Here is a 27903-nt window from a genome sequence, read left to right as displayed (position 1 = left end):
GAAGTGGCGGAAATACGTCAGTTGTTCGCGGTACTGGGATTTACTGTACAACCAAAAATGCAATGTAGGGCGAAGTGGGGAAGTGGGCTTTAAATCTAACGTGTTTTTTTTTTTTTTTTTTACACAATTTACCCAACGTTTTACTCAAGATCAACCTGCCATTCGAACCAACCATATCAACCAAGGAAAGAAGAATTCGAGGCTGGATTTATTTAGAAACAATACCGACTCAGGAAAGACAAATCGTTTTCTGGCTGGGGTTTGCTTACTTTGTCGTGAAGATTGACAAGCTTTGAACAAATAGCCTGAGAATGGATGATTCTACAAATCACGGAATTTGTTGAGTTGAGTGGATTATTCATGTGTCTCGCTTTTGCATATCTAAGGCCAGAGTAACAATCAATCAATCGGCCAAACACCATCAAAGTGAAGTGTTGTTTAGGCTATTTTACTTAAATAAACGGGTTCCCCCTAGCCAAGCACAATCGTTCATGACTATAGATTTGGCCGGGCGGTGATGGAAGAAGAACAGTCCGACATGATACAGCGTTGTAGCTTCGTCTGACAGCTCGCTCTGTCGCAGCCAGACAACAATTGCAAGCAAAAAAAAAGTTGCAAAGCAAGTTAATATTATTGTAAGAGTTACAATTTAGAGTTCTCCCACTCTCTAGGCGCAACAAAGTAACAATCTGCTGTTGTGGTGGTCCAACTAGAAAGGCAGCCACGGTTCGCATTCAAGTCGAAACCAACCTTCGAAAATGTTCTTGTCTTTTATTGTTGGATCAAGGATTCTCTCAGATTGTTTATTTAATTTGTAAAACAAAGCAAGTGCTGTTCTGCACACTTCTACTTCACATGGACAAAGAACGAATTGCGCTCTGTCGTGTGGCGATCGCTTCGACTCTGAGTTCTAAAATGGACGGGAAAATAAAGCGCAGCCGGAGGTCAAGATCTCAACGAGACCGCGTGCGAAGAAGGGATGCGATTGACAGGAATGACCAAAACCGGAGTCCATCATCTGGCTCCGACCTAGGGCAAAGCCCGGTCAGGAATAAGGCCCTGTGTAATTATGGAAAAATTACCAACTTGCATTATGTCCGGCCCCCGCGTCCCTCTCGGAAAAAGAGACGAGGGTCAGTGTCACAGGAGGAGGACATTATTGATGGATTTGCCATAGCCAGCTTTCTCAGTCTGGAATCTTTAGAGGTAAGAACGTTGGCCTATGTTGTTGTTGTTTTTGACAGATGATTGTATGTTTAGACATGATACACATAAGTCGACTACATCTTCCTGCGTGGCCCACATCGCTCAAGATCTCTGCCAGGGTCATGTGCAGTTGACGCAGTTATCTCTTGTGAGTGAATTAGCACATTTATTGTAAAAGTTATATAACAGCCTATACAGTGTTACATAAAATGGTTATCTACACTGTAATTACACTGTACCTGCCTTGTGACAAGGTTTTCAGGACCCAGGATATTGCTGTAAACACACACATTTGGTTTGCAGGGTCAATATGCCAAGAGGCTGATGGCTGAACATATGCTGTTAGGTTACTATTGATTTATCCCAACAACAACCATTATGATGCTTTGAGGTGTCACTCAGCCCATATGTTTCTATAGATCAGATTTACTTCCATTCCAGAATATGTGTTTCTGGAATACAGATTATTACTGATGCACTACTGCACACTGGCTGGTTTGGCCAATGTCATGATAATTCCTGGGGTTTGGCAGAGAGAACTGGTAGATGTCACACATTTTGAATATGTTCTGATTTGCTGATGGTCCAGAAATGGAAAATCAAAAGTTGTAAACTGTAGGCCTAGGCTTGAACCATTTTATAGAAAGCTCCTCTCTTGCGCTTAAATGCTTCCAGGTGCAGGGTTCATCAGCTGGAGTATTAGTGTATGTGATTTTTCCACCTTGCCGGCTCGGGGATTCAAACCAGCGACCTTTCGGGTTACTGACCCAGGGCTCTTAACCTGCAAGGTCACCACAGGGACATGTGTCAAAAGAGATACAAAATAGACAATAATAAAGGCATTGGAGACTTCTATGTGCCTGAAATGCTTGAAGAGGACATTTTTCTCTTAATGCTTCCCGCCAGATGGTGACTAACAGGAAACTTGATAAATGGTATCTAAGTGACACTATGTGAAAGACAACCCGGCAGTAAAAAGCCAGAGCCTACTCAGTGATTGGTGCAAATGGCCCTGACAGAATACTCATCATCATTCTGATTCATTCTCTGTCTAGGAAGAGAAACTTATTGTTATACCAAATGTCAGGGGTGAAAAACAAGACAGGACTCAACACGATCTTCGGTCATCGATGACGGTCCTTCTCTATTCCTGTCAAACCTTGCTTCTCAGAGGTGTAGCTCATGGAATTGCTTTGCTATATGACTACGCACGATGTACCGGCTAACTGTACAGGAATCACTGTAGAAACAGCTGCTGCATACAGCTGTTGCATATTGTCAACATGATTTCCACTATATTCCGGACGAGGATGACTGTAGACTGATTAAGGCTCCAGCTCAAAATGACCCTGGCCTGGATTCTAATACGAGGCCTGTGTAGTTGTGTAATGATTGTTGTAGTGAGTGCTGTAACCTAGACGGTGTAACTCACCAGGGCGTGACTCTGGGATGTTCTGGCCCACTGTATGTTTGTTTACACAGGGTTAGTTTCATTAGCTCTGTAACCAGCTAGTCTGGCTTTGGCACTAGTCTAGATGTGGATGTTTGGGTGACGCCTGCAGCAGCTCGACCCTTTAAACGGCAAAACGCTTCTCTGTCATACGGCCTGTTCTCTTCTCTAGCTCTGCTCTGGCAGCAGGGAGAATCTCTCCCTGCTCTCCCTCTTTTATGATGACTGAGCTCCTAGGATTTCACCAGATAGAATTTCATAAATACTAAATCTAGGATTAGTCATTTGTAAAGCGAGCTGTCAGACTGTTACAAGTGTTTAATATCCTACTGCAGTAGGGCCCCCAAGCAGACATTTCAACACCCTATTTGCAGAAATAAATTGATATGTTTGATGTATTCTCGGAGTCCGTCCTCCCGGTCAGGTGTGTACTGTACTGTACACCCCAGAGGTGATGCCATGTAAGTAACTGTTTGATAAACACTACCAGTGTGTCAAAAGCTAAATGTTAATTTAATAGGCTGCTCTCGGTTTGTTTTTGTGTTGCTATATTCAAGATCATTTCTGTGGTGGAACTTGTACAGGTAGTGGGTACAGTGGACTTATTTGATCAAGAAGCATATCATTGAATTATTCCAGCTATTGATTGGTAAATCTTTCTAGAGGTTCTTTATTACAGCCAAGGCCCTGCTGCATAGTTAACGTGCACCAGCCCTCCGGACCTCTGGCCCATCTGTCCAGCTGAAAGCTCTCCAGGCAGTCAAGAGGGGGAAAGGCTGCTGCTCCACAGCTCCTTGTCTCTTTGTGGTGTTTGTCTGCCTGTTCGGATGACGCTCTTTACAAACCCCATGTGTGGACAAGATTGAGGAAGTGCTTGGCTTTCAGGGGACCTGCACGGGTTTTTAAACAAGCAGGTGTCACTTGTCTGTGTATGTAACAGTGTTCACTGACAGCTGATTATACGGTGTGCTTACAGGAAAGCCGTGCTTTTGCTTTCAGCCCCTTTTTTCAGTAGAATCAATCTTCTAGTTCTAGGAACACTGAAAATACCTCTCTGTGGCCTGTTCAGTTTGACTGAATGTAGTCCCACAACCAGGTTAGTGTGTTACTCCCTCAGGCACTCATTGATTTACCCTCCTCTATGTTATCTGTCCTTGCCATCCCCCTTAGTCTCCAGCTAGACTGTCATGTCCAAGGATTACATTCCCCTCTCTTCAGCATTGTGGAAGCACAATGACTTCACTCAGCCAAATAATGCTGAACGTTTCATGTTTTACCCTTGTTCGTCGCAGTTCCACATAATGGACAACTTGCAGGGCCGTAGGCCGCAGTTGTAAAAGTGTGTGTGTGTGTCCATCTCTCCCTGGGCCCACTGCCCAGCCAGGCTGTGAGACAGGAAACAGGCTGACTCTCCATGCCATAAACCCCCTCTGTGATTTCCTATCCTTTGTTCTGCTGCTTGTCGGCTCATGCTGTAAATAAACCATCAGTCGTCCTGAACGGCCTGGAACTGACACGGAACACCATTATGTCTGTCTGTTGCAGTGACAGACTGACAGACAGAGAGAGACAGCGAGTTTTATTTAGAAAATTCATATGTAGAATGTGCTGCTACTGCATGACCTCAATCCACTGGCTTAATAATGACTGTTGGCCCCATTTAGCGGATAGGTACTATTTAGCCCTGATAAGTAGGGCTATCTGCCGAATATGGTACAGTTCCAAATTTAGAGTTCCAGGGCGCAGTGCAACCACTCTCTTGTTTAAAACTCGCTCTCTCGCTCTCATTAATGGTCTGCCTGTGTTGGGTTTTCAGTTAGGTCAGTGTTCCACTACAATGTCACTGTGAATAGGTACACTGAGGAAAAGTCCTCGTTAGGAACTGATGGTGTCATCTAATTGTCTCAGTACCTGGCAGAAGAGGGGAGGCATTCATCAAGCCACTATAAACAGCCGTCAAGGAGAGCACAGTCATGTTTTACTCTAGCCTATGTCTGTATTGCCTAAACATACACTGAGTGTACAAAACATTAAGAATACCTTCCTAATATTGAGTTGCAACCCCCCTTTTTTTGCCCTCGGAACAGCCTCAGTTTGTCAGGGCATGGACTCCACACGGTGTTGAAAGTGCTCCACAGGAATGCTGGCCCATGTTGACTCCAATACTTCCCACAGTTGTGTCAAGTTGGCTGGATGTCCTTTGGGTGGTGGACCATTCTTGATACACACGGGAAAATGTTGAGCATGAAAAACAGTTCATGAAACAAACTTGTGCGCCTGGCACCTACTTCCATACCCCGTTCAAAGCACTGAAATCATTTGTCTTGCCCATTCACCCTCTGAATGGCACATATACACAATCCATGTCTCAATTGTCTCAAGGCTTAAAACTCATTCTTTAACCTGTCTCCTCCCCTTCATCTACACTGATTGAAGTGGATTTAACAAGTGACATCAATAAGGGATCATATCTTTCATCTGGATTCACCTTGTCAGTCTACAGTTGAAGTCGGAAGTTTACATACACTTAGGTTGGAGTCATTAAAACTTGTTTTTCAACCACTCCACAAATTTCCTGTTAACAAACTAGTTTTGGCAAGTCGGTTAGGACATCTACTTTGTGCATGACACAAGTGATTTTTCCAACAATTGTTTACAGACAGATTATTTCACTTATAATTCACTGTATCACAATTCCAGTAGGTCAGAAGTTTACATACACTAAGTTGACTGTGCCTTTAAACAGCTTGGAAAATTCCAGGAAATTATGTCATGGCTTAAGAACCTTTAGAACCTGATAGGCTAATTGACATCATTTGAGTCAATTGGAGGTGTACATGTGGATGTATTTCAAGGCCTACCTTCAAACTCAGTGCCTCTTTGCTTGACATCATGGGAAAATCAAAAGAAATCAGCCAAGACCTCAGAAATAAATTGTAGACCTCCACAGGTCTGGTTCATCCTTGGGAGCAATTTCCAAATGCCCGAAAGTACCACGTTCATCTGTACAAACAATAGTACACAAGTATAAACATCATGGAAACACCCAAGCAGCCGTCATACCGCTCAGGAAGGAGATGCGTTCTGTCTCCTAGAGATGAACGTACTTTGGTGCGAAAAGTGCAAATCAATCCCAGAACAACAGCAAAGGACCTTGTGAAGATGCAATGGGGAAAAAGGTACAAAAGTATCTATATTCACAGTAAAACTAGTCGTATATCGACCTATTCAGAAAGGCGGCTCAGCAAGGAAGAAGCCACTACTCAAAATTGCCATAAAAAAGCCAGACTACATTTTGCAACTGCACATGAGGACAAAGATTGTACTTTTTGGAGAAATGTCCTCTGGTCTGATGAAACAAAAATAGAACTGTTTGGCCATAATGACCATCGTTATGTTTGGAGGATAAAGGGGGGAGGATACCTTCCCAACCGTGAGGGCATGGGAGTGGCAGCATCATGTTGTGGGGGTGCTTTGTTGCATGATGGACTGGTGCACTTGAGGGAGGAAAATTATGTGGATATATTGAAGCAACATTTCAAGACATCAGTCAGGAAGTTAAAGCTTGGTCGCAAATGGGTCTTCCAAATGGACAATGACCCCAAGCATACTTCCAAAGTTGTGGCAAAATGGCTTAAGGACAACAAAGTCAAGGTATTGGAGTGGCCATCACAAAGCCCTGATCTCAATCCTATAGAAGATTTGTGGGCAGAACTGAAAAAGCGTGTGCAAGCAAGGAGTCCTCCAAACCTGACTCTGTTACACCAGCTCTGTCAGCAGGAATGAGCCAAAATTCGCCTAACTTATTGTGGGAAGCTTGTGGAAGGCTACCTGAAACGTTTGACCCAAGTTAAACAATTTAAAAGCAATGCTACCAAATACTAATTGGTGTGTATGTAAACTTCTGAGGAATGTGATGAAATAAATAAATGCTGAAATAAATCCTTTTCTCTACTATTATTCTGAGAAAATAAAGTGGTGATCTAACTGACCTAAGACAGGGAATTTTTACTCAGAGTAAATGTCAGGAATTGTGAAAAACTGAGTTTAACCTCTCAGGGGTATGTGGGACGCTGGCCAACATCCAGTGAGATTGCAGAGCGCCAAAATCAAACACAGAAATACTCTTTATAAAATTTCAGAAAAGATACAACTATTTTACATAGGTTTAAAGATTAACTTCTTGTGAATCCAACCACGGTGTAAAAAATACTTTTCTGCGAAAGCATACCTTACAATTATTTGAGAACATAGCCCAGCAGACAAATCATTACAAACAGTAACCAGCCAAGTAGAAGAGTTACACAAGTCAGAAATAGAGATAAAATTAATCACTTACCTTTTGATGATCTTCATATGTTTGCACTCGGAAGACATTCATTTATTCAATAAATGTTCCTTTTGTTCGATAAAGTCTTGCTTTATATCCGAAAACCTCCGTTTTGTTTGCGCCTTTTCTTCAGTAATCCACAGGCTCAAACACAGTCACAACAGGCAGACAAAACAATCCAAATTGTATCCGTAAAGTTTATAGAAACATGTCATGTCATGTCATGTTTATAGAAACAATGTTTATATTCAATCCTCAGGTTGTTTTTAGCCAAAATAATCAATATTATTTCAACCGGACAATAACGTCGTCAATATAAAAGGTAAACAAGAAAGGCACTCTCTCAGTCACGCGCATGAAAAAGCTCTGTGACACGGCAGGGTCCACTCATTCAGACTGCTCTTACTCCCTCATTGTTCAGAATACAAGCCTGAAACAATTTCTAAAGACCTTTGACATCTAGTGGAAGGCATAGGAACTGCAATTTGAGTCCTAAGTCAATGGATACTGTAATGGCATTGAATAGAAAACTACAACAACAACAAATAAATCCTACTTCCAGGATGGATTTTTCTCAGGTTTTCGCCTGCCAAATCAGTTATGTTATAGTCACATACATTATTTTAACAGTTTGGGAAACTTTAGTGTGTTTTCTATCCAAATCTACCAATTATATGCATATCCTATCTTCTGGGTCTGAGTATAAGGCAGTTTAATTTGGGCATGCTTTTCATCCAAAATTCCAAATGCTGCCCCCTACCCTAGAGAAGTTAAATGTATTTGGCTAAGGTGTATGTAAACTTCTGACTTCAACTGTATGTCATGTGTGTTTTGCACACTCAGTGTATATTGTGGGGTCATGATCTAACCTTTGACACAGTAACTTGTGATCACTACTTAAAAAATAAGGCCAGAGGGGGTGTGGTAAATGGCCAGTATGCCACGGCTAAGCGCTGTTCTTATGAACGACGCAACGCGGAGTGCCTCGATACAGCCCTTAGCCGTGGTATATTGGTCATATACCACAAACCCCCAATGGTGCCTTATTGCTATTATAAACTGGTTACCAACGTAATTAGAGCAGTAAAAATAAATGTTTTGTCATACCCGTGGTATATGGTCTGATATTCCACAGCTGTCAGCCAATCAGCATTCAGGGCTTGAACCATCCAGTTTATAATTTGAGATAAATTCCTCTAAATAATCTCGATGTAAAAAGAGTGAGTGTAGTAATGTGGGTCTTGAGGAGTGAACATGTTTGTTGTCTGTATGCTTTTGTCAGCAGTTCAAAGTTCTGATTAGGATCACTTGTCAGTGTCTGTATTTTATCTGATTCACCTGAGCTGACAGTGCAGATAATGTATTGAGTCGATGAACAGTAAATCAGACAGGATTCTGTATGATACTGACATCGCTCTTATGCATGACAAGATCTGTCTATAAAAGCACGGAATGTCCTTGATCGGATCTGTACTGGGCAGAAGAAACAATCACTCATTGTTTCACACAGTTATGATAAAACATTTATTTTATTTAACCTTTATTTAACTAGGCAAGTCAGTTAAGAACAAATTCTTATTTACAATGACGGCCTACCCCGGCCAAACCCTGACGACACTGGGCCAATTGTGTGCTGCCCTATGGGGCTCCAATCACGGCCGGTTGTGGTACAGCCTGGAATCAAACCAGGGTCTGCAGTGACGCCTCTAGCACTGAGATGCAGTGCCTTAGACCACTGAGCCACTCGGGTTTCTCCACCTTCCTGGACTGTTACCAAGCACTTCTGATCAAAACAATCACTGCTAGCTTGGCTCTGAATAGCATCAGGCACACACATCTGTTGAGAGGCAGAGGGAGAGAAACTACTCCAACCCAAAGACCAAACAAGGGCTGAATGAGAGAGAGTGGGTGAAAATAATCTGGGGTAGATTTCCAGCTACACTGAATTACAATAGGCATGTAACCTCTAAGAATGAAGACAACAGGGACTGTAGATAGTCTATATTCTGTGATATATGGACAGAATATACAGTCGTGGTTGCATATGGATCTAGGTGATAATAAACTGGCTCCATTTTCCGCCCTCGTGTTTATCATTACTGTAGGTTTTGACACAAGAAAGTGACATTATGTTCTATTGCAATTTCATAATGTTTCTTTTTTGGCCACCATTACCTCCTTTAAATATGTTTGACAGTTATGTGACAAAGTAGCCTACACATTTAGACTTGTAAGGCAAAGCCATGGCAGTGTCAGAATATTTATGACTCGTCTTCAGTCCATTACTGGTGCATAAATTGCTCGACTGATTGCCCAGTCAGTGCAGGTCCAGTAATTCAGTGGCAGGACCCGTGACCTCAGGCTGCTGGACGTGTCATGGGAAATAGAGAGTGTTATGCTGACCACACAGCTCGCGTTGCAAAATAAATTTACACATGCATGTTATTAAATCTTGTGAATAAACGAGCATCTGCGTTGGCAGGCGTTAAAATAGAACTTGGTTCTATTTGTGATGCTTGACACACTGCAAGTCCCGCCTCTCCCATCTCCTCGTTGGTTTTTAGGAGCAAATACCCACATGGGTGATTGAAAGATGACCTGAGGTCCACGCTCCAGTCCAGTTGGTGGTGGTAATGCACCTTAAAGTTGGTTGCCAACTGGCATATAAAGTCCAAAGAAGAAGAAGCATGAAGGAGGAGAGATTACGAGAAATTAACTCTGTTTACTCATTTATCTGTGGATTAATTGTCGGAGTAGAGGACCTTGTGCATTTCAGATAAAATAACAACCCAATGTTTATTTCCCAGGACAAATTAGCTAGCAACAGCAAGCTAGCTAGCTAAATTGCCATAAATGTTCAATGGTTTTTGACCTGTCCCCAAATTAAAATAGTTGGTTCAGAGTTGGTTTTGATATTTTAACCTGTGTGTCCTGATCGCGTCTGGTGTGGGTGGACAAAATCAACATGTCTGGTCAGCATGTTAAGTGTCTAATTACCACTTAATTATGTGTCTCTGTCGTGGTCAGGAGGATAAAGACAAATCATCTGTAGACCTGTAGCTTTACACACAGTTTAGGAATCAATCATGAATCTAATGCCCAGGAAAATCAAGATCTGCTGGGTCTTCTCTCCTACAGTGCAGTGCTTGAATCAATGAACATAGGAAGGCACAACTGTAGGCATATATTTCACTGTAACAGATCTCTCTGGATCTCTAGAAGGAACTGTGCGCCACTGTCTTGTACAATATCTTGTCATGGGAAAATAGCTCTCTGAAATTAGCCATCTATTACTCTGATAAAAAGGCATGTTAGCGGATGCTATTAGCTTTATACAATTAACTGACCGACTCTCTGTTGTACCCCTGCTTGCGTTGCGTCTTTGAAATCTATGTCACATCAATAGAGTTAATGATTTACAGAGCAGTTAATGGAGGCTGAAGCAGCGCTTCCTGTGCCATTGGATGCAAATTGGATTTGAACAGCCTACTGTAACAAGCCACCTTGTTTCCCTGGCCTCTTGTATCCCATGTCCTTTGTGGAACATTTGCAGGCCAGGTTATGTTCAGCTACCTGGTGAGAGCTGATATGTGAGGTCTGATTGCAGAAGCTGTGGCACATGAGCTGTTAATAGCTTGATGTCCATGTCTTCTGTCCACCGGGGAGAGACCGTGTTAGAACATGCATGTTACTGCCATTCACTTTTGGCTTCATGGGTGGTGAGAGTGACTGGATAGAGGTACGAATGTGATAGTGGAACTTGATGAGAGCCCATCCACTGAATCCTTTGTAAGCCGCTGGGCTTTACCTGGGATTTAGGGCCAATGTTCATTTTCAAAGCCATTCTCACTGCAAACCCTAACCTGGATTTAGCTGGTTTCACCCTATTGTATTCAGTGTAGCTGGCAAAACGGATCTACTACCCAAGGTTATTTTCACCCACTCTCTCTCACTCAGCCCTTGTTTGGTTTTTGGGTTAGTTTAGTTACTCCCCCCTGCGTCTCCACAGCTGTGTGTGCCTGATGCTATTCAGAGCCAAGCTCAGTGATTGTTTTTATCAGACATGCTTGGTAACTGTCCAGGGAGGTGGAGAAACACAGTGACACATCATTTACCACACGCCGCTAGTCTTTTAGCAGTGCCATGAATATTAATATCACTATGGCAATGGTTCTGGAGATTACACTTGTGCCATTAGGTCACTTGTTTTCGTGGATAGCTGAAGCTGTAAGGCAGGGGGGACGCTGAGCTGGGAATGCTCACAGTTCACACTCGTTGGCTAAGTGAGATTAGTTGTGCTTGCATTGAACAATACCCCAAAAGCCATCGGGGGAGGGGAGCATGTATTAAATTGCTCCTTTCCAAGTTCTCACAGACTTCTGTGTTTTAGATGACCTGTAACTGATTCTTGTTCATGCCCATTGCTCCACTGTGCTTGGTAGTATGTATATCAACACCACTGACAACCCACTCACAGGCCACTGGCATGGTTAGTCCAGGCGCATTTAACTCAGACTGCCAAACGCCACAGCCTGACAATGGGTAGCAGCTGGCCGCCAATATTCTAGTCTCACAGGCCTGCCTCATAGGATATGACCTCAATACACAACCATGCCCAGAAGCATCATGAGCTTTGGCTCTTCTTCAATTCCCTATTTCTTTATGATGGGTTTTTATTTATGTACTAGAGGTTTTGGAAGGATTTCCTTGCCGCCTTGTCATATTGACTCAGTGTAAGCATTATCATCATTCATACTGAGGTGGCTCTCCTGTGCTGTACATATTAAGCCTCTTTTGTGTTTGCTCTTTCGTAGGTGGCTCTGAGGAAGAGCACAAAGAGCCTGAGGTCGCAGGGGGGCAAGGAGAAGTGGGAGAGCCAGGTGCTGAAGAAACGGAAGACTGAACAGACTGCTGAGGGGGATGTGATTCCTGTGAATGGATTCACTGACAATCGAGCTGACTTTGATCATGAGCAGGATGGAGAGAAGGAGCAAGGGAAGGTGAAAAACAGATCGAAGAAGACCAAGCAGGTAGTCTATGGATCAATTAACCTTCCTTCTATTTGAATGACTATGCTCTCCTACAAACTAAAAACCTGTCTACCTCGTAATGTGTGTGGGCATTTTGCCCAGTGAGGTAAAAGAGACCGTACAGTTTGTTTTCGTTTTTGGTTGTTTACCTAGCTACGCGGCTATATGTTTATCTGGAGTTCTTCCTTAGCTGTTTTCAAGCCATCCACTTTAAATCCCACAGTTTTCTTTCTCTAATGGTGATACGGCTTTGGTCCTGTAAAAAAAAAATGGCTCCATCGTGAGGTGTTAATTGTCAGCACCAGCCAGTCAATGAACTGTGTTATCAGGTTCATTTCCGAATCTTCCCATCCTGATCTAGTAATTGCTTCACACAAACGTGTCTGCTTTGCAGGAAGTTAGGAGAGTGCCACACAGGAAACAAGGGCCAATAAAGAGACGAGATAAGGTGCTTTGTGAAGAGCTTCCTCCTCAGCGCAGGATGTGTCTGGGTTTGTAGCAGAGAGCACACCAGGCACTCACAAACTTATGCCCACTTCCATATCAGTCCCTGACCTAGCCAATTCCCGCACCCTAATCTGTATGTGTCGACCAGATACTACTTGTTTTAGGTTTCGCCTAGATTACCCCTTGTGGATCTCTCTTGTTCTGAACAGTATGCAAAACAGTATGTTGGGTGGTAGCCTCCTATGCAAAACAGGACAGAGCTATTATCAGGTTTCTTTCGGTGTATTTTGTTCCTTGAATTTACTGTTTATCTTAGCACACTGTAGGTAAATGGGATCTACTCTACGAAATGGATGACACCTACTCACACTTGATCAATCGAGCAGTTTAATTGTGTCACTGAGGCAACATCCGGAGTGCTGTAGGAAGTAGAAGGACCTCAGATAACATCCTTTCTCAGATAACATATACTTTGCTAAAGCGCATTGACACAGGACATTCACCTTGTCAAATCAAGTCATGAGACTAGCTGGAAGATGGCTGGATGACATGTTCACTGCCACTGTTAAATCCCACCTATACCATTTAAGTAAATCATTTTTACACGAACACACACACTCACTCACGCTCACACACAGAAATAGACATACAGTGTTCTGGGCCTGCCTGTCAAAGCAGTGAAGTGTAGCAGCCAAATGAACACTGCAGCATGGGCTGAACATTATGGAATGGTAGCGTTAAACCATGAAACCCCAGATCAACACCACATTATTGTACTGTTCCTGTTGAATCACTACATGCTGAGTTTCCAGTCAATATGATTTCTCTGTTTTGTCCTGAAACAACTTGTGATCTCCTGAATCAATATCTGTATAAAATCTGCATTATGCTGCATGGATCATTCAAGGTCTCCATTCCAACCCAATGTTGGTATGTGTGTGTGCCCATTTATGCATGCACTGCATTCATCTTGCCTTTAAAGAAAAGCCAGCTCTGGCTCGGAGTTGAGCCAGGGCCAGGGCTAATTGCCCATCACGGTCAGTGAATGAGTCTGGACATGAACTCTGCTTATTTTAAATCGGGTTAACTGTGTCATTGAAATGGATGTCCTCACTGATGTGTAATCACTCATTCCTGTAATACACCAGTGCCCTCTGGTGGGCCAGATTCTCATCTGGGCAGAGGGGCTATGGGCTGGAAAATTCACTGTCTACCAACTCAATGTTATGTAGATAACCCTGGACTCAAAGACATGGTGATACTTAGTTACATTGGAAGCCTTTGAGTGTGTGATTGATCTGTCCTCTGGATCTGTCCTGTCCCTCAGGTGAAGCGGCTTCTGGGAAGGCAAAGCGGAGCTGAGGTCACCAGAACGCAGGGCACGCCTCAGAGAAGCAACTCTAAAGAACACCACAGTGGGGTATGAACAGTATTGTCTGGATAAAGGGATTTTTTGTGTGTGCCAACAACAACCTATTGACTGATTACAGAAGGCATTTATCAGAATCTGTTATAAGCCTTTGCTCATGAACATTATAATATCTTTCCACAGAGTTCATTCTCTGGTCGGGGCTATTCGGTGAGTGACTTCAATCCTTTCTGACAGAATGAATGTCGCCTATGTTACCTATGGTACTGCTCAGAGTATGAGGACAAAAGTGGGTCAGTGATTAGCTCATGCATACTGAGAAGAACAGTCCGTAACTAAAATGTCCTCAGAAGCTGGAACAAAATGTCCTCAGAAGCTAACAGGCTGATATTTAGTAACGTAGCTAAACAGGTGTCATGTCAACACGGATTAGTGATTTGTATATCTGAGTGACACTTTGACAGTGAGCAGGACTTGAGGGAGGGACTGACACATGATTTATCAGTGGTTTCAGTAGAAATTGACCGGCTGATATAGTAGCTCACAACTGTGTTGCTCCGTCGCCTGGCATGATGATTCCTTTAGAGCAAACTGTTCAGTACATCCAGCAGTTAAACACACGTCGATGACTTGGAACGAGGTAACAGACCTAATGCATAATAATGTCCCCTTTCTCCCGCTCGGTTTCACTCCCGCTCGCACACTCTCTCTCTCTCTGACTTGATATGTAAACAGACTCTTACTTCTAGGCATAAACACATTTCTTACTAATCTAACAATAATACGTTTCTCAATGGATCTCCATGTTTTTTTTTTTATATGCATTATTTAAAGTTACATTTCTAGAGTTTCAGTTTGAGTGTTGGTGATGGATGAAGCCGTTCTCGTGAATTAATGCAGCGCTTCGCATCCTTTCTCCCGCAGTGTGACAGTGAGAGTGACATCGATGACAAGGTCAGATAAACATTCCCACTTATCAGTCCTCTACATGTTATGTATTGGTGTATTCCCATCGGGGCTGTCAGCTGGCCAGGCTGTATTGTAGAGGGAGGGGGGGGGGGGTCCTCCAAATGGCAGACAGGGTTGTGATGGGGTCAGGTTTTTTGGCTGACCTTTTTATTTAATAGGTCAGGGCAGCGTAAACAGTGTGTGGGGTGTCTTTGGTCTCAGTGGTGGTCCTCCTCCATCCTGAGCAGACTATTTTTGGAACATAGTTGACGTCAAGGAGGGTAAATGGCCGCAAACTCTAACTTGTGTTTTGGTACTGGTTTGTGAGTGTGAGGTTCAGTCTGTGTACCTTACGGACATTCTACTCATTTAACTCTTAAAAAAAAAATGTGTACATGTTAATAATGCCAGCTCTCTTTGATTGCATTATTGGATTTTGATCTAAGGAATGCGCTGAAGCTAACTTGATTACACTGTGAATATCATTAGGGCTACTTACGAAAGTAAGGACTTTCTGATTATCATAACAAGTCTCTGTTATTTCCTCTATATGATCTATTTATTTTTGTCAGCAACCTCCTATTAAATATGGAGGCTCCAAAACTGAAATTAAACTCATGACAGAGGTCATATGAACCAGATTACGGTAATGTAGCATTTTGCAAGGTTGTTAATCAACTGATGGATTCCAGGAATATCTGGAAATAAGGTACTTACATTTGCAACACGAAAGGAACCTCATGATAGTTTACCACAGCTGAATTTCCGCCGAGTTCAACAATTTGATTTAGCAATTGAATCTGGTCAGTTTGATGTCTTTTTGATGTCATTAGTGTATAACCATGCGCTTTCCCAGCATCTGTATGATTGACACTTTACAAAGGACAGAATGCTTAAAGATGAGGAATACACAGGAGCACATCAAATATAATATCACTACACAGCTTATTTAAGTGAAAATGGTTGAGTGCTTTAGGCTGTGTGCGTGCGTGTGTGCGTGTGTGCGTGTGTGCGTGTGTGTCTGTGTGGACTCTGCTGCCTGGTATGACAATCTGGCCAATATTCAGCAATGTAATTAGAAACATACTGTTTTAAATGTAATTTATGGATTAGAATAAGATACTTAGCTACTAAGTTAATTTGTGTCATCCACTTTCTAATTTGTTTTTCACAAGGTAAATGTCATGGGCATTTACGTAGTGCTCTTACATGAAAGAAATGACTGATTACATTAATTGCCTCTTAATGTGTAATCTATGTTGTGATGCTTTTTATTATACTGTCAAAAAGATGCATTCATTGAGCTGTCACATACTACATGAAGTTAGAATGGTTTCGATTTAATCTCATTCAGTTTCATTTAGAAAACGTTCCCTCTCATGTCATTGGACAAGGTTAAGAGTTATGTCTCACCTTTTGTTCCTCTGATCTCATTTTCATTCATTTTACATTTCCATTTTTAGTCATTTAGCAAACGCTCTCATCCAGAGCGATTTACACTGGTAGTGAGTGGATACTTTTTCACACTGGTCCCCCATGGGAATAGAATCCACAAATCTGGCATGCTCTACCAGTGCCATGCTCTACCAACTGAGCCCCACGGGACCATACATTCATTGGGAACTTGAACACACCCCCCTGAGTGTGGCGCTGACGTCGAGTCTGGGAGTGGAGCAAGAGCCAGCATACCGGATGGTCCTGTTGATCGAGTGCTGTTAAAGATTACCATGGAAAAGCAATCACTTTTGGCGACAGTTCCAGCACCAGACTCAAAATCCTAACCTTTTTATTTTCTCATCTTTACTCAGGTTTCAGGGATTGAGTCTGAAAAGCTCTTCACACTAAGGACAACTAATGGTAAGAATATTTTCACTCTCAATTTGTTTTGCACTTGACTCTCTGTCCTTGCTTAGCTGTTGCTAAACAGAATAGATATATTTGTCTCAGTGACATGCTCTTATATGCTTTTTCTGACATTCCATTTCTGTTCACTTGAATAAGAGCAACACCCTTATTCAAACCACACAATTATCAAGAATTACCTAATTGTTGTCAAGGTGTTGTGGCCATTGTAGTTTAAGGATACCCACACACTCTTAATTGCACAACGTGGTTTGACACTGAATGTCACTCTACCCTGTGGAAAGTCTCTGAGCTAGAGGGATTTATGTTGAAGTAAAACAGAATAATGACGCAAGTGTTTTGACAGAGATGTGTGTGCATTTGAATGTGTTGAGTTGCGTGAAATAGTTGATAAATGCCTTCTACACAATATTTTAGCTATGAATTGGATTGAACCTCCACTTTCAGTGGCTTAGCTGCTTCATTGGGGCTAGGAAGAAGTGATGTTTGGAGTCACACGTCATTCTCAATGAGACTACTGGCTCAAGCAAGTTTGTAATCCACTGCAATATTCCCTATTATCATCCTTAGCATCTCTTATCAATTCCATATTGTGATCTAACTATAGCTTAAATTCAACAATTAAGTGCAATTTTCACCCAAGAGAATGCCTCTCAAAGCAACATCACTGAATGGTATTTTTCCCATTCAGTATTCTTTACCCGACTGAGTTGTTGTTGCCTTATATGGGCAGCTTGATTGATTGTGTTCTTTTCACAACCCACGATTTCTCAAACTCAAAGCTCATTAGAACTAATGTGGTCACATTTCGCCTCATTTGGCCTGAAAGAGCCAAGCGGAGCCTCGCACCCAGGGCCAGGCAGCATAAAGCATGCTCTAATCCCACTGGTTGGCTGGCGGTGAGAACCTTTTAGAGCTGAGCCCAGGGGTTTTATATGCCTTGTGAAAGCGATTAGGTGGTCTCTATTTAACTCTCCCTACCTCCAAGCTGCTTGTGGTGGGCTTTGGAGAGGGCATTTGTTGTTAGCTTTGGAGGTCTCTCATTGAGTCTTCCAATGAGCTGTCTGGACTTCAGCCTATTGAATGTTATGATTACAAAGAATGCTAAACACACCACTAGTTTCTCCCCAGGGCCCTCGGTTTTTGTCAGAGCTTAAAGCCTGCAGGGAGTAGAGACTAGTGTTGTTTGGTGCTGGGAAAATAGGCTTTGTTGAATTATTTAATGATCATTACACTGTCTGTCTGGCTGTGAATGGAAAATATAATGGTGCAACTAACAAATTGTGAGCACTTTGTAATATGAACATGCTCATTTGCCCAAGACATGAACCCACTGGCTGTTATGAAGCTGCTCGTTAGTAGCCTCATTGTTGTTTCTAGATGTAGGCCTAGTATTCAGTCATGGAGGCCACAGGACTAAGGCTTTTATCACCAGACAACAGAGATTAGGAGCTATTCACCACAATGAAGGAAGGTTGTTTTAGCTAAGCATGAACACATACACCACATGACCAAAAGTATGTGGACACCTGCTCATCGAACATCTCATTCCAAAATCATGGGCATTATGGAGTTGGTTCCCTCTTTGCTACTATAACAGCCTCCACACTTCTGGGAAGGCGTTTCACTAGATGTTGGAACATTGCTGCAGGGACTTGCCTCCATTCAGCCACAAGAGAATTAGTGAGGACGGGGGCATTGTCATGCTGAAACAGGAAAGGGCCTTCCCCAAACTGTTGCCACAAAGTTGGAAGCACAGAATCGTCTAGAATGCCTTTGTATGCTGTAGTGTTAAGATTTCCCATCACTGGAACTAAGGGATTTAGCCCAAACCATAAAAATCTAATGTTATTTGTCACATGCACCAAATACAACAGGTATTAGAGTGAAATGCTTACTTACAAGCCCTAACCAACAATGCAGTTGAATTTTTTTTTTAATATATATATATATATAAGAAATAAAAATAACAAATAATTAAAGAGCAGCAGTAAAATAACAATATCGAGGCTATATACAGGGGGTACCAGTACAGAGTCAATGTGCAGGGGCACTGGTTAGTCGATGTAATTAAGGTAATATTTACATGTAGGTAGAGTTATTAAGGTGACTATGCATAGATAATAACAGAGTAGCAGCAGTGTAAAAGTGGGGGGCAGGCAATGCAAATAGTCTGGGTAGCCATTTGATTAGATGTTCAGGAGTCTTATGGCTTTGGGGTAGAAGCTGTTTAGAAGCCTCTTAGACATAGACTTGGCGCTCCTGTACCACTTGCCATGCGGTAACAGAGAGAACAGTCTATGACTAGGGTGGCTGGAGTCTTAGACAATTTTTAGGGCCTTCTTCTGACACCGCCTGGTATAGAGGTCCTAGATGGCAGGAAGCTTGGCCCCAGTGATGTACTGGGCCGTACGCACTACCATCTGTAGTGCCCTGCGGTCGAAGGCCGAGCAGTTGCCATACCAGGCAGGGATGCAACCCGGATGTTGAACCTTCTGAGGACCCATGCCAAATCTTTTCAGTCTCCTGAGGGGGAATAGGTTTTGTCGTGCCCTCTTCACGACTGTCTTGGTGTGCTTGGACCATGTTAGTTTGTTGGTAATGTGGACATCAAGGAACTTGACGCTCTCAACCTAGCCCACTACAGCCCCGTCAATGAGAATGGGGGCATGCTCTGTCATCCTTTTCCTGTAGTCCACAATCATCTCCTTTGTCTTGATCACGTTGTCGTGGAACCACATGGCCAGGTCACTGACCTCCTCCCTATCGGCTGTGTCGTCGTTGTCAGTGATCAGGCCTACCACTGTTGTGTCATCGGCAAACTTAATGATGGCCTTATTGATGAAGCCAGTGACTGATGTGGTGTACTCCTCAATGCCATCGGAAGAATCCCAGAACATATTCCAGTCTGTGCTAGCAAAACAGTCCTGTAGCTTAGCATCTGCTACATCTGACCACTTTTATATTGACCGAGTCACTGGGGCTTCCTGCTTGACTTTTTGCTGGATGAGCAATTTCATGTTTGCTTGTACAGCTCATTGAGTGTGGTATTAGTGCCAGCGTCGGGCTGTGGTGGTATGTAGACAGCTATGAAAAATACAGATGAAAACTCTCTAGGTAAATAGTGTAGTGTCGCTATCTACAGCCCCAGATCATTATTCCACCTCCACCAAACTTTACAGTTGGCACTATGCATTGTGGCAGGTAGCGTTCTCCTGGCATCTGCCAAACCCAGATTCGTCCATCGGACTGCCAGATGGTGAAGCGTGATTCATCACTCCTGAGAACGCGTTTCCACTGCTCCAGAGTCCAATGACGGCAAGCTTTACACCACTCCAGCCGACGCTTGGCATTGCACATGGTGATCTCAGGCTTGTGTGCGGCTGCTCGGCCATGAAAACCCATTTCATGAAGCTGCCGACGAACAGTTCTTGTGATGACAATGCTTCAAGAGGCCATTTGGAACTTGGTAGTCAGTGTTGCAACCGAGGACAGAAGATTTTTACGCACTTCAGCATTTGGCGGTCCCGTTCTGTGAGCTTGTGTGACCTACCACTTTGCGGCGGAGCCATTGTTGCTTCTAGACGTTTCCACTTAACAGTTGACTGGGACAGCAACAGGTCAGCAACAGGTGTGGCTGAAATAGCCAAATCCACTAAGCTGAAGGGGTGTCCACATACTTTTGTATATATAGTGTATAATAAGTTTCAGTATTTATCTGATGTGGGAAAGAATATTAAAGATGCACTATGCAGAAATCAGTCTGCCATTTCCTGGTTTCTAACATTTTTATAGTTTGCCTAATTTCAGTTTATGTGACAAAACAAACAAGCAAGTATATAACCAAAAATATTGTATTTTCAGCTGTTTGAAGAAGAAAAAACTACTACCAGAGTACAAAACCGAATGTAAAAGACACAAAAAAATAAACTTAAGAACCGGAAGCATAGAAATAGCGCACATAGACTTTCTTTCAATGAGAATGACAGATCTATAACAACATTTCTATGTGAATTTGGTCGTTTCGCCCCAAAAAGTTACATATTGCAGCTTTAAATGATTCCGTCAGCTCTGTCAAACTGTGGTTGGTAACAAAGGTTCTCTGGTTGCTCATAGACATAGGCGTTGATGAGAGGGACGAGACGAAGGTGTGCAGCTCTGCCACAGTGTCAGGTCTACAACGCAGCCAGGAGCAGAGCAGCGACACACCCCTCGATCTGCCTGCTGCCAGTCCCGCCCCTGGCTCTCAGCCTGCTGGCAGCCCTGCCCCTGCAGCCCCTCTCACCAGCACCCGTACCACCAGCCCACTTCCTGCTGTGTGTGTGAAGAAGGAGAGGACGTCCCCTCGCAACACGACCACCCCAACTCTGCCAGGGTCAGGCCTATCCCAGGTCAAGAGAGAACCATTGTCACATCACCAGGGTCATCCCCTGTACATTGGTCTCCACAACAGGTAGGACATGGCATTGACTGTACTTGTTCAAACCATTTCATAATACTGATATCCTAGATGAGGTGATATTTATTTACAACCTTGCCTTTCTCCTCCCTACAGCAGCAGCATAGAGAGATCCCGCAAGCGAACCCTCCCGCCATCCCCCCACCTCGGGCGCCATTCTTCTCCCTTGCCGGTCCTCCCCCTGTCCGTCTCGGAGTTGCCCGCACCCCACTTCTTCCTGCCAGTTCACGGGCATCGCCGCCCGGCCATGTTCACAAGCCCTCTGGGATTACCAACCAATGGCATTGTAGGACACTCCACTGAAGCAGGCTACTCAGGTAAGAGGCTTGAACAGTAAAGGAGATGGGTATTGAAGGAGCCATATAGGAGATAGATTGGTGTTTAGTGTACAACAGGTGTTGCTGGGGATACGGGTTGTGGGTGAGAAAGAGCCGTTTTTGTCATAGAGTATGACCTTTAACCTCTCACCCACAACAGAGCACGACCTGCTTCGCCAAGAACTGAACAACCGTTTCTTGGCGCAGACTGCAGAGAGGGGGACTGGCTCGGGGCCACCTCTGCTGAGGACAGAGTTTCACCAGCACACACACCAGCACCAACATCAACACCAGCACCAACTCACCTTCTTATCCTACCCCAATGGTTTGCCTCCTCCACAAGGCATCCTCTCTACAACCCCAAATATGGGTCGCACAGCTGACCTAAATGTAAGTCCAGTACATGGCCACCACAAACGGCTTCATGTGAGGTTAAAGGGTAACTCTCAACCCCAATTTCAGCTTTTGCCCAAACCCTTCAAATAAAAAAATATGCATTCAGGTGAGAAGTTGTGGGTGGAGGGAATTGCTCATAATTATTCATTTTGGGGGTGGGTGAACATAGTTGTACCTGAACACTTTTTCACTAAAGCATACTTACCAGAAGTCCGCTGGCACGCTCTGATAATAAAATGATGTGCATCATGAGCAAATACGACTCTGGACAGTTGGCTCACAGTGGTAAGGCGCCAAGCTCCTGACATCTATTGCCACTTTCTGTGTAAATTCTAATCCCCCATGGGGCGCAAAAAAATATAGTTGAAATGTAGACTGACATTTATTGCATTATTCTGTTGGGAAGAATTGTTCAATCATCACCTTGAAATTGAAGATTAGGTGCTCATTTCAAACCAACCTGCATTGCGGTGTTTACGCAGTAGCTCTTTTTCCAATGGTCAAATTAACTCAGATTGGTTTTGGGTACTGTATAAAAACCTACAACTACTACCAGGGGGACCCCTCTCACAGGTATGCTTTCACTTTTCGGAATTAGAAGTGTGTGGGCACGGGATGAAAATAGTAAATAAAAGATTTGATTAATGTGGGATAAGAAATCGCAGTAATTGAGTCTACTGTCTTAGTGGACTGCGCCACCAATCATTCATAGCAGCTGGGGAAAAACACAACGAGTTGACATGACCACCATTGTCATCTATTTCTTGTTATAATGGATGTAGCTACGAATATAAACATATAATCCTCATAGCCTACTTGTGTTTTTTTCCTTCGTAAAAGGAGGAATGGAACTGTGAAGCACAAAACTTTGAATTTGGTCATATGCGGAAAAGTGCCTTACTGCCTTTTGAATTTTAGTAGTCAGTAGTCCTAGTCAAGGAAGCATCTTGCTTTTACAGTAAACCTTGAGGTGGTACCACCCAGCACATCTAGAAGGGAGTGTATTTCATACCGAACCCCTCCCTTGAGATGACGTAGAGGAACCTTCTCGAGGTGCTTCTACATCACCATTTGAATGGTGGAGTTGAACCTCTAGTGGAAAAAAATTGCTAGATTTACTACAACGAACTGTCAAAATGAAGACCAGAATTGACGTGTTTCACTATAACTAAGCCTAAAACATCTGGTATGGTTTTCACCAACAGTTTTACTCTTTAATGTTATCAAAACCCACATTCATTGTGAGGAACATTTTAGGTCACCCAGAAACGAGAGAGAGATAACGCTGTGCTTTGTTTTTGCTGTTTTCTGAACTCAATCTCCTTAATAGTGTAGCCTCAGGCTCAGCAGCCGCCTCCTTTACTCTGGGGAAAACCTTGTGTTAGTTTCACATCTCAAATATCAAACTCTTTATTACAGTATCTCAACATAACAGAAATATCAGATACAGTCCCTGAGAGACACATTTTAGCTTTCAGCCGTTTAAAACTTTTTTCCGCCCACCAGGGAACATTTTGAAATATTTCATCATACTGGAAAAAAATGTATGAGCCCTGAAATGGCTGGCTGTTCCACTGACAGCTCAGTAAAGCCAGTGGAAATGGATCTCATGGCTGTTTTGACACACTCAAAGCCCTGCTGTCAGGATAAATGACTGTGTCGCAGCAGAAGGAATGAGGTCATTAGAGTGCTTTTGATCGTGGGTAATTGCTCATTGACGCTTTTGCCAGCATTGGCAGGGCTTCAGTTGGGTTTAAGCAGCCGAGATATGGAAACTCTGAACATAGCCATCCGAAGTGTGTACATGCATATGTTAAACCAGTCAATGAGCTGGTTTAGCTGCGTAGATGTCAGCACTAGATCAGGACTTGAAGATGAAAAAATGCTCAAAAACAATCATTTGTAGCGTTTTTCCATTGATGTTTCTTCTTTGTCTAATATTGTCTAATATTGTTAATGTTACTTACAACATTTTTTGTCTTTCAGTTGGAAAAGTACCCAGCTAAACTGGAAAACCCCTACATAAGACATAAAAATGTAAGTGAAAGTACTGCTTTCAGAAAGATGGGGATATGTTCCTTTTGATTACTTTTTAAATGAATTATTTTTTATTATAATATGATTCTCAATGATTCTCAGTTATTTGATGATTTACTCCATACTACCTCAGCAGTACAGTCACAGATCTTCTCTGAGCGTACAAAGTTTTTTGTTTACCCTAAAGTCATACTTCATTTATTCTTACCTTAACCTATGTGTGGTCTTGCCCAGTTCTTCCCCCCCTACCCCCCAGCGATGCCTGGCATGCCAGCCCTGCACCCCCACTCAGGACCCCCAGGGCCCTTCAGCTCTCTGCAAGGAGCCTTCCAGCCCAAGGTCCATAACACATCACTGACTCCCTCAGTCTGTCTGTCTCTCTTTCATTACCCAGTGTTAACCCCCCCCCCCCCACACACATGCTGTTCTCAGTCTAAACACGTGACTTCCCATCTCTCCCTAGTCTAATCCTATGGATGTGGCGACACGGCCAGGAGAAGTTCCTCACAATCTCCTACCAAAGGGCCTACGGGTATATGCCATTCGCCAGCCGTATGTAAGCTTGTTGACAGAATTCTAGCCCTCAGGTTTAAGACTAATCAAATTATTTTCCTTCTATTTATTCTAGCAGAAGGCTGGCAAATGGTGTGCAATGCATGCCCAGATCGCCTGGCAGATTCAACACCACCAGCAGAGGATGAAGGTACTTCAGATGTGTTCCTTTATTTCACTCAATGGAGCGAAAGTTTCAAATAGCGGTAAAAATCAAATCCAAATCAGATCAAACTTTATTTGTGACATGCACCGGAGGCAACAAGTGGAGACCTTGCCGTGAAATTCTAACTTACAATAATCAGTGAAGTTATGCTTTCTGTATCCTCCTCGGTCTCCGCAACTCACTTCTCAATCTCTATTGAGCTTTTAATCTTCTCTCTCTCACCTCCTCTATCAATCTCTCTCCTCCCCATTTTATCTGTCTATCTTTAACAGCACATGCGCTTTGATCCACATAAGCTGAATATGAGCGGGGTGAAGCTGGACCTGTTTAGTCGGCCTGCTGCTCCGGGTCTTCCTCCTGGACTGTCCTATGGCCATGACCTGGCCCGACCTCTCCTGTCCTCCTCAGGTTAGCCAGCCCATTCCATTTTCATATTCATTATTGTGGGTGTTAAATGAGGATCTACGTGCAGTTATGATGATTTTGTACGGCCTTGGGAGCAACTGTGTTGGTTGCTTACTGTAGAGATGACATGTTTACTTTATATCCCTTTATGTCAATGTGAGTGTGGTTGATTCGTAGAAAAATAAATTGCCGTGCAACTCAAGTCTATAGACTAACAGAAAGTCTTCGGTGCTGAGTAAAAAAAATGCATAGTGAAAAGAAGGAAAACAGCTATTTTTTTTTGCAGTTTTACTGTATTTTAGCAGCAGCAGAGGTCAACAAAAAGACACGTTTTGGCAACAGCCTTCGTCAGTGTGGTTGATTCACTCACTACTGTACCTTCACCCCCTACAGGTCATTTGTCTGCATCACCATTCAGCGCCGCCACTCATCACGTCCACTATTTACCTGCTAGCCACCTCACTGGTAAGTGCCATAGGCTGCTGGTGCAACGTCTAAATAATGATGTTTAAAGTCCAAGACAATTAAGCAATAAGGCACAAGAAGCAGTGCTGTATTATGAATACAGCCACAGGTAAACGGCATTGTTCGGCACGACGTGATAGCATCAGCATCCAGGATCCAAACAACCAGTTTAAGAATAGAAATTAAGAGGTGCCATTCTTGTGATGTTCCTCAGATCCATTTGGACGAGCCAGTCACTATGGAAACCTTGGACAACTGGCAACTAATGCATTTGGCGGCCTGGGTGCCTCTTCTATTGGTAAGTTTTCGCTCTCAAATAATTGACCTCAACCAAAGACAACCTACTGTTTTAACTAAATTAGTAAATTGATTGATTTGATTGAAAATACATCAACCCTTCCTCTCACAGGCCCAGGCAGCCTGTTTGGTGGAAGGCAGAGCCATGGGTTATCAGGTTTTGTCAGCCCCCCTCAGGAAGCCTGTAACCGCCTGCACCGAACGCCCCCCTCCTTCCCCACACCTCCAGCACTGTCCAGGCCTGCTGATGTGGACCGCAAGCCCACGGTCCATAGCAGCGAGAGAGAAAGGGAAGCTAAGAAAAGGGATCACTCTGCTACCAAGGAGGAGTCGGAGAGAGACGGGTCAGTGACAGCATTACTGTGGAAATGGCATTTCCAATCCATAAAGGCCTTGTTGTGATATAATAATATTCTGTCCTCTCTATAGGAATACTCTGGAAAGAAGCCATCAGTCCACCCACACATCCTCAGGCTTTCAGATTAGTAACCTGATTGGCAGCAGCAGCCCAGGGAGGAAGAGGAGCAGCCCAGATCAGGGACCCCAGGCTGAGAGGGAGGGCAGCTCTCTTGGGAGAGTCAAGGTGAAGCAGAGCTCCTCTCCAGCGCTGGAGGTGCAGGATAGAGGATCTTCAACCCCATACACCTCAGTGAAGAACCACCAATCCAACGAGAACACACAAACTCTGAAGGGACCTTTAAAGATAAAGCAGGAGTGCAGAGATGAGCCAGAGGTTATGGCTGGGCCACCGGAGTGTACCCTCTTACTCCCACCAGGCCACTCTCAGGCTCCATACCCGTCAAGGCACAACCACTTCCCCACCGCAGGCATGCTTCAGAGCAGTCATCTACCTCACTCTCTACCCCTCTCCATGAGCCCCGTGCACCCAGTGAGTAGCCTCAGTGCAATGGAGCGAGCCCGTATCCAGCCCTTCATGGGGGTCAGTACACTAGCCGCAGGTCGAAACCACCATGTGTCCTCTCACCTTTCAGGCCACTGGGACCCACTTCGAGACCCCTACAGAGGGCTGTACCTGCAGAGCCAGCAGGTACATTTGACCTATGACCCTGAGAGAGGCCACAGACAGCGGGAGCAACACCCCCACCCACAGCAGTACTTACAGGACAGGCACCGGCAGGCAGAGGAGAGGGCAAGGCTGCACCAGCTCCAGGGCTCTCCCATGGAGGGCCACCTAGCCCACACACCCACCTTTGTGTCCTCTCTGGGTGGGGTGATGTACCCTAGGCTCAGCCCCTCAGCTCCACACAGTGGCCATCTGAACAGAACTCCACAGACTGTCACTCTTAGTGCCCCACCCCCTCTGGTGCCCACCTCCACCACCACCACAACCCCTGGCAGACCTGCCACTCCTCGAAAGACCACGCCCACTAGTGTCCCACCCTCTGGGGACCCCACCCCATCCTGCAAAGCCAAAGAGGTAGAGGTGGAGGCACAGTAGCATGGAAGTCTCTTAGAAAAAAGCGACAAGACTGGGATCCTTTTAAATACACATTACACACTCAACTTGATGAAATGTCTCGCTTTTTAAAATGAAAAAGCGATAAGTCAAAATTGTGTATTGTAGATTATTTGTTAATAAATCAGAAGTTTAAGTAGTGAGTCTGCATAGAAACTGTTGAATAAGTTGAACAACTGATGTTGGATAATGTTATTTGATAGTAATATATTATGTTTTTTCATGTTTGTAAGATTTCCGTGTACAGACGTAGATTTTATGAATTTGTATATTTTTTATGTTGTGTAATGCATTACATTGTTCTTTATTACACATTTATCAACAGGTAAAACAGAAAATAGATGTTCTCCTTTTGATAGTTCGTCTTAGATGTAACCATGTTTCCTACCTGAAAATGTTATTGACTTTTACCTTCTGTAAATATTCACATAACCTGTCATTTGTTTGAATAAAGAATGTCTATTTAAACAAAAAACGTAATTACTTGATAATTAATTATTATTTTCACTTGCATCAGCAGTGCTCCCTCTTGTGTCAGACTTGGTACAAAATACAGAATGCTGTCCACTTGGAATTGATGGCACAGGGTTCAATAGTTCAACTAAATGCTGAATCTAAACACGGATTTGATTTAATTCCTTTTAGATTATCAAGTGTCGTAGGTCACCAGATTTGTGTAGCTTTCAGTA

The 27903-nt window shown here is 43.5% G+C and overlaps 1 protein-coding gene across 3 annotated transcripts; it reads left to right on the top strand.

Annotated features, from left to right (window-relative positions):
• The first annotated feature begins 19 nt into the window (after window positions 1–19).
• Window positions 20–27689, top strand: LOC139408745 (autism susceptibility gene 2 protein homolog). Of its 3 annotated transcripts, none has more exons than XM_071153028.1 (18): window positions 20–1206; window positions 11801–12016; window positions 13791–13883; window positions 14016–14042; window positions 14757–14786; window positions 16589–16637; window positions 20760–21096; window positions 21199–21419; window positions 21580–21809; window positions 23802–23852; window positions 24087–24191; window positions 24316–24384; window positions 24481–24555; window positions 24843–24978; window positions 25369–25440; window positions 25655–25738; window positions 25850–26081; window positions 26167–27689. In XM_071153028.1, exons 1-18 carry the CDS (start codon window positions 856–858, stop codon window positions 27194–27196), a joined length of 3408 nt encoding a protein of 1135 aa, XP_071009129.1. In that variant the 5' UTR covers window positions 20–855; the 3' UTR covers window positions 27197–27689. The 3 variants fall into 3 exon arrangements, with proteins under 3 accessions (XP_071009129.1, XP_071009128.1, XP_071009127.1); XM_071153027.1 differs by having other exon boundaries at window positions 81–1206; window positions 24484–24555; XM_071153026.1 differs by having other exon boundaries at window positions 81–1206; window positions 24316–24408.
• Window positions 27690–27903: the final 214 nt, after the last annotated feature.

Source organism: Oncorhynchus clarkii, chromosome 5 (genome assembly GCF_045791955.1).
Source record: "Oncorhynchus clarkii lewisi isolate Uvic-CL-2024 chromosome 5, UVic_Ocla_1.0, whole genome shotgun sequence".
NCBI lineage: Eukaryota > Metazoa > Chordata > Actinopteri > Salmoniformes > Salmonidae > Oncorhynchus > Oncorhynchus clarkii.
This window is presented reverse-complemented; position numbering and strand designations above follow the sequence as displayed.

Excerpts from the sequence above, each read along its gene's own strand:
- LOC139408745 (XM_071153026.1), top strand. The coding sequence starts at position 856 with ATGGACAAAGAACGAATTGCGCTCTGTCGTGTGGCGATCGCTTCGACT. Across the intron at positions 14,043-14,756 it reads TCTCTGGTCGGGGCTATTCG|TGTGACAGTGAGAGTGACAT; the intron begins GTGAGTGACTTC and ends TTTCTCCCGCAG. Across the intron at positions 25,441-25,654 it reads ACCTGCTAGCCACCTCACTG|ATCCATTTGGACGAGCCAGT; the intron begins GTAAGTGCCATA and ends GATGTTCCTCAG.